The sequence below is a fragment of the Bos indicus x Bos taurus genome, chromosome 25, assembly GCF_003369695.1.
Source record: "Bos indicus x Bos taurus breed Angus x Brahman F1 hybrid chromosome 25, Bos_hybrid_MaternalHap_v2.0, whole genome shotgun sequence".
In the NCBI taxonomy this organism is placed as follows: Eukaryota; Metazoa; Chordata; class Mammalia; order Artiodactyla; family Bovidae; genus Bos; species Bos indicus x Bos taurus.
In genome coordinates this window covers 1,907,384-1,925,282 of record NC_040100.1, presented here as the reverse complement: position 1 = coordinate 1,925,282, position 17,899 = coordinate 1,907,384, and the positions used below count along the sequence as shown (strand labels likewise).

The window sequence follows — 17,899 nt, the reverse complement described above, 5'->3', positions numbered from 1 at the left end:
GTCCACATGACGTCGTCCCCTCTGTCCTGCCGCCAGCTCCCCAGCCTTCGTGTCGGGAGTGGGATTCCCATCCCTGTGTTAACTTGATTTGTGGGAAGTGCACTTGAGCTCAGCCCCGCAGGCTGGTCAGTTACAGCACAGCCTTGTGCAGGACGCGGAGCCTGGCCTGGGGGATGAGCAGCTGCTTTGACCTCGAGCAAGTTAACATCTGAGCTTTGGTTTCTTCACCTGGAGAATGGGAATAATCCTACTGTCTTGCATCAGATAATAGGCAGCGATATGCACGGGTTCCGAGGGCCTGTTACTGGCCTCGAGGTCCAGCTGGCTGAGCGGTTTGTGCCGATCCAGCCACCTGCCCATCTGCCGACGGCTGGCACACCAAACAGCCGTGAGCCGTGTTAGCCAGCACTGCGCGGGCCCGGGACTCCTCCCAGGAACAGAAGCTCTGTTGAGACCACAGCTCTGCGGTGCCCAAATCCGTTTTTTGGCGTGTGTTGATTTCATGGGTTCCTCCGCTGCTTTACCTTGGTTGTTAGGGGCGGGGGTGGGGCCGGGAGTTGTGGTGGGGTGAGCACAGGCTCCGCACTTCGCAGGAGGGTGAGGCGGTCCGTGACGCGGGCTCCGGGGGCGGCTACGCTGCCGGGCAGCTGGACGGCCTCTGTTGCTCTCACACCCGGCATTTTGTTGGCTGACAGATGGGACAAGGTGGACTGAGTTGGAGCTGAATTTTAAATGGTCGTCCGGACACAACTGAGCAACTGAACCGAACTGAAGAGCTGGTCGGTACCAACCACCCCGAGGAGCGTGCGTGCGGTCCTCCAGCCGCTGTCTGTTCCCATCTTTATCATAGCCGTGCTGGCAGTTTGTTTTCCAGAAGGCCATTTTGGCAACTATCCACGATATTTTTTTTTTTTTAAGCAAATTCATGTAAACAGGAAAGAAGAACCAATAGTATCCAGATTGTAAATCAAGTGAAATTTGATTTGGGTTTCGGATCGACAGGCTTGTTTCGGAAGCACGAGCGCTGTAAAGCGGGGTCGTCTGTCCTTAGGAGCTAGATGATTCCAGGAGTCACAGGGTCACTTCCATTAGCTGAGGGGGGCACGCAGCCCTTTAAGCCCCCTCTTTCTCTGCAGCCTGAACACCATCAGGTAGAAAGAAAAGCTCCCTGGGTTCTCTCCTTTGCTTTCACTCCTGTGAAGTCTCACCTGTCACCAGCTCAGCCGTTCTGCAGCACTCGGGGGGCGGGGGGCTGGGCTCAGCCAGGGGACCACTCCCAGTGCAGAGCCGGGGCCTGAACTTCACGTGAACTCGTGAGCAGAGCTCGGAAAGGATTCCCACGGTCGATATCCAGGTGATGGGGGAAACCAGTTGGGTCTCGTGAGGTTTGTGCCCCACTGTGACTCCGTCTGAATTTTATAGCTTTGAGTCGAAACTGACAAGCTGTCCCAAGATGAGACGTGGACCGTGAGGACTGCCCGGGCTGACCCTGCTGAGACCGTGGACAGGGTAGGACGAGCCGGAGTGAGGGGCAGTTTGGACATCTCTGCCCCCTCCCTCCCAGCCCCCCTTCCTACCAGGATCTGGCAGCTGCTCCCCTTTGATTCTTCCGTGAAGCTAGTGCTGTGCTGCCAGGGCAGCCCCTCCTGCAAAGACATGGGCTGTCCCTGGAGGAAAGATTAGCATTCGGGAGCTAAACTTAGCTCCCCGGATAAGCTGCCTGTAGAAGGAAGTGGAGATGGATTTGGAGGAGGGGATTGGGAAGACTTAAAGGGACAGCGTCGGGCTTTGAAAGATGATTCTGGGGGACTCGTGGGACGCGTGTGCTGGGATGGCCTCTCCCAGACTCTCAGGTGGCGTCTGTGAGCGCGGTCACCCACCTGCCGTCATGGCAGAGGGGTGTCTCTGGAGTAGAGAAGTAAGGAAAACCAGTGTGGACTTCTGGGTGGAGAAGCTCTTGTGTTTCCCGTCATGTCTGGGAAAGACCGATAGGATTGATTACTTAGATTTATCAGTGAACAGTGCTGATAAGCACTCCGAGTCCCACTGTGTGCCAGAGGAGCCGGGCTTAACTAGGACGTTTCAGTTCAGTCCAGTCTCTCAGGCGTGTCCGACTCTTTGCGACCCCGTGGACTGCAGCACGCCAGGCTTCCCTAGATTCAGGGAGTGAGACACATGGACTTCAGAAAAGGCAGCGCTACTCAGATAAACCTGGATGATTTGGGGTAAAAGTGACGTCTCTTTTACTAGGAAATCCTGAATAAGTCATCATTTACTGTCGTCTGAGTCAGCCCTCAAGGGTTCTTGAGGCAAAACACGGATGATAGGGAGGAGCACAGGGGCCGCTCACCCTGTGCTTGTTTCCCGGCCGCGTGCTTCCGCTGCTGTGACTTGTGCAGTGTCGAGTGACGCCTGTTTTTCAACTTCACGTGCGCAGTGTAAGCCTCTCACGGCGACTTGTCTCCTCGCCCCCGTTTTGTTTGGAGACTCACCGTGTTGAGGCCCGTGGTGGTGGGCCTTTCCCGCTGATTCTCCCGGGACTTCCTGTCTTACACGATGCTGCAGTTTGCGTGTGCAGCCGGGGGTCGTCTCCGGCGTTGGCGGCTGTGCCACTCGGAGCATCGTGGCTGGTACACCGCGCCAGAGCTTTCTAGGGCAGTGGCTGTCAGTGTGGGCCGGGGGTCCTTCCAAGGGCTCCACAAGGTCAAAACCACCTTCATGGTGATACTGAGACATGACTCACCCTTCTCGCCCCGCATCTCCAGGGTGTGGGGCAGGGTTCTCCAGAGGCCTGGTGACACCATGACTGTTGTCACGGCGGCTCACTGGGTGGATGTTCGTATATCTTTGTATTTTTAAGTTCTCTCAGGTTTAATTTCTAATATGGTAAATATTGGTACTTTGGGAGCTGTTGTGTTTTGGAGGCTTTTTTCCTTTGGGTTATTTGAATAAGTTAGTGAAAATACAGGGCTTTCCATAAAAAGCCTGAAGAAACCAGATTCTGACTCATCCCATTTGTTTCGAGTTTAGCTAAGGACTACTGCCTAAGCAAGAGGTTTTTCAGACATTTATTAGGCTTTTAATGCTTCTATTTTATGTTGATGTGGCCGCCCCATTGTGAGGAGGAGGAGGAAGCATTTCTTAGCGCCATCCTGATGGCGGGGGAGGGAGGAGCAGATTTTTCTGTAGGCCCTCGATAGTAGACAGAGGTCAGGAACGCACTGAATTTTTAAAGGAAATAATGTTTAAGCTCATGTTAAGTTTCAGCTTCGAAAAAATGCACGTCTTCATTCACCGGCAGGCATTCAGTACCTGCTAACGCAGGCAGACCCACTGGGCACGTGGCCTTTCCTCTGATGGCTCACGGGGCTTTGCTCGAAGAAATGAATTATTAATGATTCACCTGCTGGGTGACAAGTGGTTACACTGCAGCAGCTTCAGACAACAGCACCGACGCACTGCCTCACGTGTGTGCTTCAGGACTCCTGCCTCCCAGAGCGCACGGGGCCCCGGGAGCACCACCCCGGGAGCACGTGGGGCCCCGGAGCACTGCCGCCGGGAGCACGTGGGGCCCCGGAGCACTGCCGCCGGGAGCACGTGGGGCCCCGGAGCACTGCCGCCGGGAGCACGTGGGGCCCCGGAGCACTGCCGCCGGGAGCACGTGGGGCCCCGGAGCACTGCCGCCGGGAGCACGTGGGGCCCCGGAGCACCACCCGGAGCACACAGGGCCTCTGCTCAGGTCTTACCAGGCTGAGCTCAGAAGTCAATGGGGCCGCAGCCTCCTCTGAGCTCCTCAGCTGTTCCCAGCTCCCCCATCTTCTGCTGCTGCTGCTGCTAAGTCACTTCAGTTGTGTCCGACTCTGTGCGACCCCATAGACAGTAGCCCACCAGGCTCTCCCGTCCTTGGGATTCTCTAGGCAAGAACACTGGAGTGGGTTGCCATCTCCTTCTCTAATGCATGAAAGGAAAAGTGAAAGTGAAGTCGCTCAGTCGTGTCCGACTCTGTGCGACCCAGTGGACTCCTGCCCACCAGGCTCCTCTGTCCATGGGATTTTCCAGGCAAGATGACTGGAGTGGGGTGCCATTGCCTTCTCCCACTCCCACCCCGTCTCTGGCAGGATGCATTTCCTCACAGCCACTGGCCTGTGATTTTTTTTGCTAGTTGTTGGCCAGGGACCGCGCCTGGCTCCCAGGACTGCCCTCAGCTCCCAGCGCACAGCCCTCCTCTCACAGCATGGCCGCGTGCCCCTCTGGCCAAGTGGCCCGAATGCGGACTGTGTCTCCGTGTGCCTGCCTGCCACCTGCATGTCCCCTTGGACAGACCCTGTTGGTTGTCATGGATACGACACCACAGTCGATTTTGGTTTTATCAAAACCCAGAGCTTTTGCTTTGCAAAAGGCCCTCTTACGAGGACGGAAAGACACGCTACAGATGAGAGAAGGTCCTCACGACCGCTTATCTAACGGAGTGCTCGCATCTGGAGTGTCTAAGGAGCGCTCGCAACTAACAGTAATACAGCAGTCCCAGGAGAAGATGGACAAAGGTACAAAGAGGTTTCGCCTGAGAGGACACGCAGACAGCAGACAAGCACACGAAGAGACGGTCGGCATCGTGACCCGCTGGGTCACCGCAGAGCAAGGGACACACGCACTCCCGATGGAACCTTGTTACGGTAGTTCTCAGAAGAGGAACGCTAGTGTGAGCACCGAGGGCTGGCGAGAGCCTGGAGGAGCTGGACGCCTGTACGTCACTGGAGGGAGTGTGCAGTGACACAGCTGTGCTGGGAAAGCGCTTCAGAGCTTCTTTAGAAAAGGACAAAACTATACTTACTGAACATATACTTACTGTAAAACCCAGAGATCCCGATCCTGGGCATTCATCCCAGAGAAATGAGAACTGTGTCCACACATCTGCGCGTGAATGTCAATAGCATCTTCATTTGTAATTCCCAAAATGTGGAAATCACCGAAACGTCTCCAGATCAGTGAGTGTAAATAAGCCACGGCTCATCCGTACCAGACGTCACTGCTCAGGAGTAATGAGACAGACTGTCGATACACACAGCAGCTGGTTTCTCCAGGCATTTTGCTGAGTTTGGAAAAAAAAAATTTCAAAAGGTCACTTGCTGCCTGATTCCACTTAAAGTACATTCTAGAAAAGGCAAAACTATACAGAAAACAAGCCAATGACTGTAAACCGTAGAGATGACCTGAGATGAGTGTCTGCCAGAGATGAGGGCTGGCAGAGGTGGGGAGGGGCACCTCTGTGTTGATGGATCAAATCTCTGTCTGGATTGTGGGGAGCAGGGCGAGGTGGTTGGGGGCATCACGGGAATCCACAGATGTGCACAGAGCCACACGCACACACGGACCAGCGTCAGTCCCTGACTGTGCTGTGTTAAGTTACGTGAGCTGGAGCCGCTGGGAAATGGGGTGACGGGGGCGCTAGGCCTCTGTCGGCCATCTCTGCAGCTTCCTGTGCAGCTGCGGCTATTTCAAAATACAAAACATACCCTGTGAAACAGCACAAAAATTTTTCCTAAATGTTTTATGTTAGTACCAAATGAAATTTTTTCAGATTTTAAATCCACTTATTTAAGGCTCTTCATATAAAGTGCACTTGGTTTTGCATACTGACCTTGTATCTTGTGAAGTTTCTGGACTCACTTCTTGACTCAGTTGTTAGCTTTTTCGTAGATTCTTGAGGATTTTGTATGCAGCTCTATGATCTGCAAATCCAAACAGTCTTATGACTTTGCTAATAGCAAACCTTGAGAAATACAAGCATCTGTGAGTCCATGTGGATAACAGATAAACAGGGGAGAAGGGAGGACTCTCGTTTACAGTGGAGAAGGTCCACCGCAGACCAGTGAGTGCAATACTGATTGGAAAACCATTTTGGTAAAGATTGGAAACGTCACAAAAGCTGCCACCTGGGGGGAGCCGCGGCGTTCTTCAGAAAGATCAGTGTTTCAGATTAAAGGAGGCGGGAGAGAGCGGACAGCTACATGCAGCCCTCGATTCCAGGCAGAAGCCGGTGCTGAGGAGGCCGTGCTGCCGGTGAGAGCACCACGCTCGAATCACCTCTCCCAGGGTCGCCGTGGGCATGGACGCAGGAGGCCCGGGGCCTGGGGCCTGTCCACTGAAGCTTTCAGGGGTAAATGGACAACTTCCTCTCAAGTGGTTTTTAAAAAGAAGTATATTCAATTAACCCTCGAACAGCTTGGGGGTTGGGGCGCTGACCCCACAAAGTCAAAGATCCAAGCGTAACTTTACAGTCGGCTGACCTCGGAGCACGTAGTATGTGTTTGTTTAAAAGAAAAAAAAAGTGCGTGTCAGTGGACCTGTGCTGTTCAAAACCACGTTGTTCGAGGGTCAGCCCTGAACTGGAAGGAAGAGCGCAAGGCGTACCGCGGCTGGCAGAGCGCAGGTGACGGGCGTCTGGGTGTTCTTCCTGCTCTGCTCGCATCTGCTTCACGTGCGCGTCTCATGGCCCCAGTGAGACTCGGAATTTGGGTTCTGGCTGCTGCGTTGCAGAGGCTACAATCCTGATGTGAATTCCCCAAAATGTAGAAAGGCGATAGGCAGCCATGTTCCATTAAGTGGAAGTTAAGTCTTAAGTTCAGTGTCTGTTAAGTAACAGGAATGAAACTCTGACCTTGAGAATAGTTTTTATGGTTCATCCCCAGGTGGCTCAGTGGTAAAGAACCCGCCTGCCAGTGCAGGAGCCGTGAGACACAGGTTCCATCCCTGGGTCAGGAAGATCCCCTGGAAGAGGGCATGGCCACCCACTCCAGCATTCTGGCCTGGAGAGCCCTGTGGACAGAGGAGCCTGGCAGGCTGCAGTCACATGGAGTTGTTTTTAAATATTCAACTGTTTTAAAATTTTGTCTTTCCAATTTATATCTAAATGAATGAACTAAATTTTCAAGTCCTCTCACTCACCATTGACAAGCCCTGTGATAAGAATTTAAAAATTAATTCCGCTGAATACAGGAGCATCGGGACAAGTCGCGTGTGGACAGAGGACTGGGACTGGAGAGCCGCCTGGCCCAGAGTGCACGTTAGGGGCTGTTTCTTCGGTAACCACTCCCAGGGCCTCCACCTCCACGCCTGTGCCCCGCCTAGCCCACCCCACCCGGCCTTGCCCTGTGCCCTGCACGGCCTCTGCCAGCAGTTCTTGACCCCAGTGGGCCCTCCTCCATGCACACACCTCCCCTGTGGCACTGACGGAGAAGACCAGATCTCAGCCAAGCGTGGGGGACTGGATCAGATCACGGCAGACAGAGGGGTTGTAGAAAGCCCATTTTCCACGTGTTCCTTTTTGTTAGCTCACGTTACTCCAGTAGCCATCCGCAGAAGACCTGGTGTCTTCCTGCCTCGTGTAACACAGTGTTCCCGTCAGGGTGCTCGTCCTAGTCCATTCCGGCTGCGGTAATAACGATACCACAGACATGAACAGCCGCCCGCTTTGAGGCAGTGAGACAAGCCGCCAAGATGATCAAGCCGACCATCCTGGTGGAGAAGGAAGCCATAAGGTCCTTTTATATTAGCGTCTGTTGTGTCGTAAGGTCCATTGAGATGACCCTGGTTTCAAGCTCAGTAGCTGGAAATGTTGAAAGTCAGACTAGGGGAGTGGTTCCCTTCCTTGCTTAGTACGTGCTTGCTTAGGAGCACGGGGCGTCTCCACATCGCACCCCTGTGGGGTTCTGCCCTTGAACCCACATCACAGCGTCCCTGGGGCATCGGTGTGGCCAGGACACTTCGTGGCCAGGCAGGCCGAGACACCCCTACCCCAGCCTGACTCAAGCAGGAGCGGCTGCACTATGAGCCGCCCTGCCTGCCTCCCCGGGCGGATGCGGGTTGGGTCGGGGAGCTCTCGTTGCGCCCCGAAGGCCCCAAGTGAGCAGTGGCAGGAGGAGAGAGATGGGGGTTTCGGGGAGGAAGGCGCCCTGGACCAGGTGCACTGGCCGGCCGCTGTCACTCCCCGGCTGTTTCCTGTCGGCCCGGGAGCAGGTGGGACGTGCGGACGGAGAAGGAGCTCGCTTGGCAGAAGGGGTGGCGGGGCGGGGCTGGCGCGTGGGTACCCACCCTGGCTCCCTGGCAGAGCCCGCCTGTGCCCCAGCAGCTGTGACTCCAGGGGCTGAGTGTGCCTCGAGCCCCGGTCTGTGCTGTCCCGGGAGAAGCGTCTGTCCCTTAAACACGTGCTCTCCTCCACGGCGGCCACGGGCCAGAAGTGGGTTCTTCACTAGAGGAAGTCCACCCGCGCTCCTTCCTTTCACATCAGAGACCCGTAGCGGGGAGGGCCCAGGGGCTTCCACATGGCGTCATACGAGCCCACGCTCTCATCTGGAACCTTTCCGACGAGCTTCCTCCTTCCGAGTCCAGGACGTCCCTGCTGTGCACGTGTGCGCGCGCGCGTGCGTGGCCACTTTCCACTGTCGTGAGTGCGCGGCTGGCGTGGCTTCCCCGGGAGGGCCCCCCTGCCCCCGCTGTCCTCACTGGGCCCTGTCTGCACAGTGGGGCTTAGACTGACTCCTGCAGGAAGCTGAGTCCTCTGGGCACACGGAGTGTAATTAAGTGTCAGCGTCCCCCTTTTTAAGGGGGGTTTTGCCCGTTCACTCACCACTTCCTCTGTTTGCTTCATTTAATCAACACTGAAGATCCTCTAAACCTTCCTTACGCTCCATGAGAGCCGCCGTGTCAGCTGACTCACTCCTCTGAGAACAGGACAGTGACCAATCCACACGGTCACTTCTAGCTAGCGATCAGTTTGTGTCGATGCGCAGTCCAGAGAATGTCCAGGGGCTGGAGAAGACTGGCCATCCGTCCACGGAAGTCTAGACCAGAGTCTCCTGGTCCTGCACTGTAAGTCAGGTCGTGCTAACATGACATCATGACAGAGCTTCCGCTTGTTCTATAAACTGGAACTTGTTCTGTCGTGTCTGCTTCTCAAATAACAGATGAGCCTGGAGCGCACCGGCCGGCCCTGCCGGGAGCGAAACCACCCACAGGAGCCGAGTCTCACAGCCGGCTCCCCAGCTGCAAAGGGAGGGACCTGCCTGGTCAGAGAGTCCGCGTTCTCGCAGTTGCTTTGAAAACCACAGTCTGAATTTAAACTTGGGCATCAGAGCTAGAGAAACTGCATTTTTAAAAAGCCTTTAATTTGTTTTTTATTTTGAAAAACACATACCCCCATTAGCCTTTTCACTTGGCCTTCCTGTTTACACGCAGGCAGGACAGCACTCACGCCACCGGATTGAGTTCTCCCGTTTACCACCTCAGGGTCCTCAGTCCAGACTGAATCGTGACTTTTTTTCTCCACGACAGGGCGAATCGGTGAAGTACTTCCTGGATAACTTGGACCGGATTGGCCAGCTGGTGAGTGAGTCCCCCTCGCCCAGAGCCTGTGACGCGTGCATGCGGCCCGGGGCAGCCCCCGCAGCAAGGGCTCCCGCTGCCCTCCCAAGCCCTGCCTCGTGTCCAGAGACCAGCACCATTGCCGCACTCATCCCTGAACACCAGCCAGCGTCTAGTCGGCTTCGAGACCCCGTTGTCCCACTCTCTGCGGGTGCTGCTGGCCTTCAGCAGCCTCGAGTCCACCCCGCGAAGTCGGTCCACGGCACTTGGGTTTCTTCAGCCCAGAGCTTTCTCCTTCCGTCTGTTTGTTTCTTTCAGTCTGTCTGTTGGGGTGGTTGGAGCATCTCCCCCGTGGGGCTTCTCCCATCTCCAGCGCTGTTGGAGACGTTTCCCTCTCCCCCGTTTACCTCACGGGTGGGTCGTTGGGCTGAGAGGCTTCCTCCCTGCTAGGGTTTCTGGCAAAGGTGCTCCCAGAGAGCTGGTGTGCAGGAGTCCCTGGAGGACTGTAACAGGGCAGGATCAAAGGGCTTCGAGTGACCACAGTTGCCGTGTGCTGCTGAAGACTTTAAAGGTTTCTCTAAGAATAACATACTAAATATATTGCAGGCTAAATTTAAGCAGCATTGCAAAACCTAAGTTAAGTCAGTTCAGAGTCAGGGTTTGGAATGCATGTGCTCTGGAAGTTGGACAAATAGAAAGGCAGCTAGGATGCAGGAGGAAAGTGGTGGGTGTTTCACGTGGAGAAGAGAGGAGACGAGGCCGCAGGCTGGGGCCTGGCCTGAGGGTCCTGCTTGTCGTTCCTCAGTCTGGTGAGCCCCCCCTTCATTCTGAAGCGAGCCACCTGGTTCCTTCTCTCTCTGCGTCATGGTGAATTTATATTCTTGTAAATGAAAGTTGCATCTGGTATCTGGTTCAGCTTCTCACAGAAGTCCCCGTAACTTTCCTTCCCCCGCGTCTGTTCATCCCCGTCTTCTCACGCCCTCCTCCCCCACGCCTCCTTACCTACTCTTACAGAACTACTTCCCGAGCAAGCAGGACATCCTGCTGGCAAGGAAGGCCACCAAGGGGATCGTGGAGCACGACTTCGTCATCAAGAAGATCCCCTTCAAGATGGTGGACGTGGGCGGCCAGCGGTCCCAGCGCCAGAAGTGGTTCCAGTGCTTCGACGGGATCACGTCCATCCTGTTCATGGTCTCGTCCAGCGAGTATGACCAGGTGCTCATGGAGGACAGGCACACCAACCGCCTGGTGGAGTCCATGAACATCTTCGAGACCATCGTCAACAACAAGCTCTTCTTCAACGTCTCCATCATCCTGTTCCTCAACAAGATGGACCTGCTGGTGGAGAAGGTGAAGACCGTCAGCATCAAGAAGCACTTCCCAGACTTCAAGGGCGACCCCCACAGGCTGGAGGACGTCCAGCGCTTCCTGGTCCAGTGTTTCGACCGGAAGAGACGGAACCGCAGCAAGCCTCTGTTCCACCACTTCACCACCGCCATCGACACCGAGAACATCCGCTTCGTGTTCCACGCCGTGAAGGACACCATCCTGCAGGAGAACCTGAAGGACATCATGCTGCAGTGACGGGCCTGCCGCGGGCCGGGCCTGCCGGGCTGTGCATGGTCCCGGCCCGGAGCCCTGGACATGCAGCTCGGGATGCGAGGCCCGCGCTCGGCTGCAGGGGGGACACGCGGATGTAGCTACTGAACCCCGGGGACTCGTGACACTACTGAAAGTCCAGCGGTCACTTTGATGTTAACGTGTGACGCCCGATAACACGCTTTCTCTCGTTACAGACACTGTTCCTTTTCTGACACAGTTCGATTGGGGACCACGTGTGATGTTAACGTGTGACGCCTGACAGCACAGCTCTCTCTTTTTACAGACACTGTTCCTTTTCTGACAGTTCGATCGGGGACTGCGTGTGATGTTAACGTGTGACGCCTGACAGCACAGCTCTCTCTTTTTACAGACACTGTTCCTTTTCTGACAGTTCGATCGGGGACCGCGTGTGTGTGTGCACACACGCTCTGTCTTTAGTGACGGAGACGCAAACACTGACGTCTCTGCGGGTGGCTCTTCTCTCCGACTAGTGAGTCCTTGGTGGGGGCATTGCCTGGCGGGGTCCTGGGGGTTTGGAGGAGGGGAAGTGTGGGCTGAGCTCGGGGGGCCCACCACCACCTCCCCGAGGAAGCACGTTGCCTTTTCGGTCTCTGGTGCCAGTTTCCCAAGAGGCCCCGGCTGTTAGGTTGGAGGGTGGGAGTGAGAGCCCGCGGGGAACTTGCCTTAACGCCCCAACTCCTGTGCCTTCCTCCCGCCCGTCCCATCGGCCACGGCCTGCGGGGTGGGTGTGGGCCGGGCGCTGCCTTGAATCCCCCTCCCCTCCGCACGGGGCCGGGGGTTGTGCCTGCTTGCCCTGTGCCCACCCCCGCCCCTCAGCAGAGCCCTCACACCAGCTGGCCTTGCAGACTGCCCTCCATCTCCCGGTCGTCTCACACGTGCGGTCAGCTCGGGGAGCCCACCGTCTCTGGGGGAAGCCGCGTGCCCCCTCCTCTCGGGGCCCTCTGAGAGCCGGCAGCGGGGCCGCAGCACCTGCCTTAACACCGCAGGCTCCGCTGCCTCCCTAGACGGCAGGTTCTCATCACAGTCCCTCGCTTCCACTAGCACACACAGCAGAAGCACGTTGGCCCCGGCCTCCTCTGGGGGCCGCTGCGGAGGCTGAAGTGGCGACGTGCGCCGTGAGCCCAACCCTCGGGGAACGTGTCCGGCTGCCCTGCCCAGGTGTCTCACTGTGTTTAAAAATACATTGCATTCCAAACCAAACCAGTCCCTGCCGTGTGTGACTCTGCTGGACAGTGCCCGGCGCGCTGAGGCCTCGTCCAGCGTTTAAACGAGGAAAGGCTTCCTCCGCCAGCGGCCCAGCCTGTGCCTGTGGCTCAGGGGTGCGCTGCTCCCCCCCGCGTCCCAGCGGGGTCCTGCTCCCCTTCACCAGCAGAGAAACGGATCCAGCTCGTGGCAGATGCGGGCCCAGGAGGAAAGGGAGGGGCAGACCTGCTTCTGAGTCATGCTTGTTGTCCAGCGTTCGATGAGGAGACGGCCTGAAATCCTGTTTCTCTCTGGGCCCTCGAGACTTCCTGTCCATGTTTGCCGGGGTTTGGGCTCTTTTTGGCTGGAGAAAAGTTGCTGTTTTTGTACTGCTTCCTGTGGCTCTTCTAAACCGAAAGGACATGCCTGGGATCAGGGCCAGTGACCGAGGTTTAAAGGAGAAAGAACCCTCTGGATGGACTGCGTCCGGGCGTCCTGAGACCCCACCATCCTCGGGCCTCGAGCGCCCCTCGCCCGTGGCTTCCCATCGCACACGTGTGTGCGGATCCACGCTCTTCCCGCCAACCTGGAAACCCCCCGTCGCGCTGGCGGAGGCCCCGAGGTGGGTGTGGCCGGCTTGTGAACGGCTTGCTGGTGAGTTGGCGTCCGCCTGGTCAGCGAGCGCGGTTTGTCCTTCAGACGGTCAGTTGTGGCTGCCGGCTCACTCTCAGACCCGGGAGCGAGCTCGTATTGAGTGGCCATGACTGTGCTGAGTGGCCAGGGAGCCAGGGCATGGCCCAGCCCAGGCCTGACCCACTTCCTCCCCTGTGGCCAGGAGCCATCCTCGCGCTGAGCTGAGCCGGCGCAACGGCACTCAGCCCTCCGCCCCAGGATCCGTGCTCATCAGAGATAGGGTCGGCTCCGCAGGCACCACTGAAACCATCGCAGCCTTTCCACACGTAGGTTATAGTCACTTCTCTCCCAGCCTTAGGCCTTTGTATTTTAATCTCACTGTTATCCTCCATTTGCTGTCTTTTATATTGAGATGTTGGAGCAGCAGGGGATGGTCTGCCTCATCTATTATTGCAAAAATGTAACAATAAACTTCCTCTAAGCCTTCCTCCTCGCAGTCACACTGTTCACACATAAGGACACGTGCATTTTTTTTACTATGTTTTTTTAACTTCAGTTTGTAGAGAAATTGTCTCAAAGATATTGCATTATAGCTTTGTAATTTATAGAGATCTCTAGACTCCTTATTCTTATAATTTTTTTACTTCTTTGATAAAAAAGAGTCAGGTTATTTCAACTCTTAAGATCAGGAAATCATCTTGAAACAAGATCCTTAGTTCTGACCGACTAACTCAGGCATCCTGGGAACAGACGCTCCCTGACTCGACACCATGAGCAAAAGCAGTGTCGGGACAAGAGTCATCGGAACGAATTGCTCACGGCTTACAGTATGCACAGCATTTCACCATCAGCAGGAGGGGCTGGTTTGGTGATCTGACCACCTTCGATCTCTGGATATTTATTAAAATAAATCCTTAGTTTTTCTTAATGAAAAATATCATTCAGCATTCAAAGCCAATGTGAAATTTTTCAGCCCCCAAGTTCAGAGCCCGTGGAGAACTCGAGCCCTGATGGTCCTTGAAGGTTCGCTACTTGTTGATCACAGTTCTTGTTTCCATGCTTGGGACACAAGGCGACCAGGAGAGCTGCCGCCAACACGGTTCTGTGTGGACACCTCTGGAACACGACTTCAGGACAGGGAGGGGCGGCAGGAGCACAGGCATGCATGTGTGCGAGGGAGACCCTGAGCCCACCTGCCAGCAGAGACCTGGGACGGACGTGGACGCGTCCAGAGACGGGAGGCCGGGGGAGCCCAGGGAAGGTGGGGCCCTTCTCCGCCACCCTGTGGGGTCAGCCTGCCGTCAGAAAACGGGAAACCAGTGACGCAGAGCGAGAGCGACTCCCAGTCACCAGAGCTCGCAGCACCCGATTCTTTTCTAGAAAAGGAAGGTGCGCAGTGTCTACGGCCGTTGCCCGGCGAGGCACTGCGTGCATCCGTGTGCGGGGCCTCAGCGGCCCGAGGTAGGCAAGGCAGCCCCCTGCCCACCCCAGAGCAGAGCAGAGACGCTGCCCGCCCCTGCAGAGAAGCGTGTGCTCCTCACCCACGTGCCTGGGGGCCCAGCTCTTTGGGTTCCGGTTTCCCCGTGTAGAGGTTGGACCGCAGGGTGACACGGGCACCCTGGGTCCACACCCCTGGACTCCTGGGTGGTTTCTCTGCAGCTGGGGTCACGAGCCATGGAGCAGAGCTGTGGAGGCCCCCCCAGGCCCAAGGTCGTGGCCTGAGTCCCCGCCTCACTGTGCCCATCAGGCCGCCTCGGGAGGACGGCGCCGCGGGCGTTCCGTGTGTTTCAAGGAGTCAGGGGTGGGTTTCCTGCTGGCCTCTGACAGCTCACCCCATCTTTTTGGCGCCAGCTTCTCCCTAAGGTCCATCAGGTGCGCTCCGCAGCCTCGCTCATGAGTGAAGCCTGGAAGCTTGGGGAGCGCCATGTGAAGGAAAAGCAGGGCCTGCTGCGAGGTTGGTGCCAGGCCTGCCAGGGGCTGGTGTTCTCTGAGGCTCCACGTGGCCCTGTGTCCACGCTGTGCTGGTGTCTCCTGGGTGCAAACCTGCTTCGAGGGACAACGGGTTGAGTACTGCCCGAAGCACCCGCGGTGCCCGCCTGTCCCTGCCGACCCTGATGGTGGTGCTGAGCCTGGACACCCTGCAGCCCTGCTCCACGTGGGGGCTCCCCGTGTGAAGGCTTCCAGCCCCACGATAGCAGGAGGAGCAGGGTGTCACCAGAACCCAGGAGTCCTCGAGTATCCCGGCAGGAGGGCCCTTCCGAGGAATCTGTGTCTGAGTATAGCAGGGGTGGGAAGTGGGGTGACTCAGACCACAAGATTCCTGCCTCGAAACAGCCCGCGCGGGGTGGCAGGGCCCTCCCCAGCTGATTGGGGTGTGGGGCTCTTCCTACAGGGACCCAAAGGCTCTGGGTATGGGGCAGCTCGTGGCTCGCCTCAGAAGCACACGCCTGGCTCCACCTGGGAACTGGGGTCCCCACTTCGGAGCTGGTTAGGAAGGTGGGGGTTTTCTTGTGTGGGGGGCTGGGGAGGGTAACACCAACCTGAATGAAACGCTGGGGCCTCTTCGGGCTCCTGGGCCGGCCCACATCTCCTCTGGGCCAGCAGCGAGCGGCCGGGCCGAGCCACGTGAAGTCCCCATCGTCCCGGTCTGTCCCTCGGTTCCAGGCTTCTCACTCAGGTGCCTTTTTACCAGTGGGGGATGCCCTTTCTCTTGTGCTTTCAAAAGCTGATCCCTGCAGCGAGCATGGCCCAGCTCTTCAGTCTGGGAGGCGACCTTCAGGACCGCGGGCGTGTGGGCCGCGTGTGCCCCCGGGAGCCGACAGGAGTCCATGTTGGGGCAGCTGAGAGCGCGACGCTGGGTCGGGGTAAACAGGCCCTCGCCTCCCTGCCCTGGTGCTCCCGGGGCCCGTTCAGGGGCTCATCCCTCCAGCTGGTTCCAGAATCCCTCTGCTCGGGCAGAGACTGGGAACGTGGTGCCCTTTCTATGGTGTGCAGCCTCAACCCTGACTGGTGACGGGTGGGGAACAGGCCAGCAGGGACCCACGGCAGCCTGAGCGCTTCGAGGCAGCGTCAGGGGTGAACCACGCAGGTGAACCCTCTGGCACGGGGGCCCCACCCCCTGTGTTCAGTGCCTGGCCCCTGGGGAAGCCTCCAGCAGCCAGGAGGTTTCCCCACCACCAGCTGTCAAGGTGCCCTGGAAGAGGTTGGCACCCGCAGTGGGCAGAGGGCTGTCACCCAGGTGGAGAGAATTCAGATCACAGGCTTGACTGAACAACCAGGCTGACCAAGCCTGTCCTCCACGGCTTCCCCGCCTGCCCCAGCCGCCTGCGGAGCCTGGGCGCCTTTCCAGGTTCAGCTGCAGCAGGTAGCTGGAACCTGCGGAGGGTCTGGAAGCCGGGGGTGAGGGCGTGCGGGCAGCCTGTGACACCGGGCCGCTCTCCCCATCTCCTCAGCTGTCAGACTCTTCAACCGGCTTCGGTATTGAGAAATTTGAAATAGATCTCCGTTGAGTTTGTCGTCTCTGAAATCTTACAGCACTACTTTTCGACCTGTTGACGCAAATCACAGAACATTCCAAATGTCTTTTCTTTTGGTCCATTTGAACCAGCTGAAAACGGGCCAATGTGGTATTCTCTGTTGACGCGAGAGCAGCCAGGGGGTCCCTGTCGTGCGCCCGCCCCCCATCCCACCCTCGGCTCAGCCTCCGCGGTGGACCCCACAGGGGTCCGGGGCCAGGACAGCGCCCGGCTCAGTGTCCCCCGGGGACGGAGCCCCAAGCTCTTCCAGGGTCTTTACACTCGGAAAAGAAATCCCTGGGGGTCGGGGCCCCTCGCCGGGCTGTCGCTGCAGCTCACGCCAGCCCCAGCACCGGCGGTGGGGACAGGCCTCTGCTCAACCTGTGTCCCGGCCTGAGAGACGTGTGGCTCAGTGTAAAAGTGTGCTGTGCAGCCACGGTGGCTCGTTGAACGTGTTTTGTATATATGACTTTTATAAAACGATTAAAACTCGCCTTGAACGACCTTCTCCTGGTGTGCCGCGTCTCTGCCGCCCGCGGTCGGCAAGGCCCGGGCCTTGGTCTGAGTGCAGAGGCTCGCCTGCGGGCCTCCTGGGCGCAGCCCTGCCCCGGCTCCGCGGGGACCCCGCTGGGCAGCATGTGCGGGGTCTGGGCCTCGGGCTCCGCTCCCCCGTCCCATCCCCGGCGTGCCCTCTACCTGCTTGGTGCCCCTCCCGGGAGGGGACCCACACACCCTGCAGTGTGGACACAGACATGTCGGAACTGCAGTCACGGCAGAGAAAACGTCTAGGTCATATTAGTACAAATAGAAATAATGACTCCCCCCACAAAAAACCTTTCATTATATCACATCAGAAGCATGAACCTTGACCCTGGGAAGTGTAGACATGGGGAACAAGCATCTGTGAGGGGACCCAGGTGGTGGATAAGGTTTCTTTCAACTCTGGGCAGAGCGATAGAACAGAAGGTATCTAGCGGGTGTGTGTTGCGTGCATGTGTCGTGGATGAATAAATAAAGACTCTTGCGGTCTGTCCTCATCAACGATGGCCCAGGTCTCCGAGAGGAAGCCCTTCCAAGGAGAGTAGGATGTCCCCTTTCTAGAAAGCACTGGCAACCCCACAAGTAGATCCCCACGGGCACTGAGCATCATTCCCAGTGGGAAGGAACGTCTTATCACATTCAAGCGACAGATTCTTTTCAGTTAGACTTCTGGAATTGCATCCTCTCCCCTGGAGATTCAGCTTGTATAGTGTTAATTTGGAGACTGAAAATGTGATGTCTAAGCATTAAAAACGTGAATGACACAGAACTCACTCTGCACATCAAGGCCATCTGTAATCCCTGTGAAGATGCCTGAAAAAAAGTGAAAGTTGCTCAGCCATGTCCTACTCTCTGTGACCCCATGGACTGTACGGTCCATGGAATTCTCCAGGCCAGAATACTGGAGTGGGTAGCCATTCCCCTCTCCAGGGCATCTTCCCAACCCAGGGATTGAACCCAGGTCTCCTGCATTGTAGACCGACTCTTTACCAACTGAGCCACAAGGGAAGCCCCAGTGAAGATGCCTACGTGTAGCTCTATTTCCA

The 17,899-nt window shown here is 57.1% G+C and overlaps 1 protein-coding gene across 2 annotated transcripts in view; it reads left to right on the top strand.

The window, feature by feature from the left end:
• The window catches only part of GNA12 (G protein subunit alpha 12), a 77,633-nt gene extending 60,815 nt beyond the window's left edge, over window positions 1-16,818 (top strand). For both annotated transcript variants that reach the window (XM_027527746.1, XM_027527744.1), the window contains 2 exons: window positions 9,331-9,381; window positions 10,375-16,818. In XM_027527746.1, the coding sequence (XP_027383547.1) occupies window positions 9,331-9,381; window positions 10,375-10,944 (621 nt within the window). In that variant the 3' untranslated portion in view covers window positions 10,945-16,818. The remainder of the gene's footprint in view (window positions 1-9,330; window positions 9,382-10,374) is intronic.
• Window positions 16,819-17,899: the final 1,081 nt, after the last annotated feature.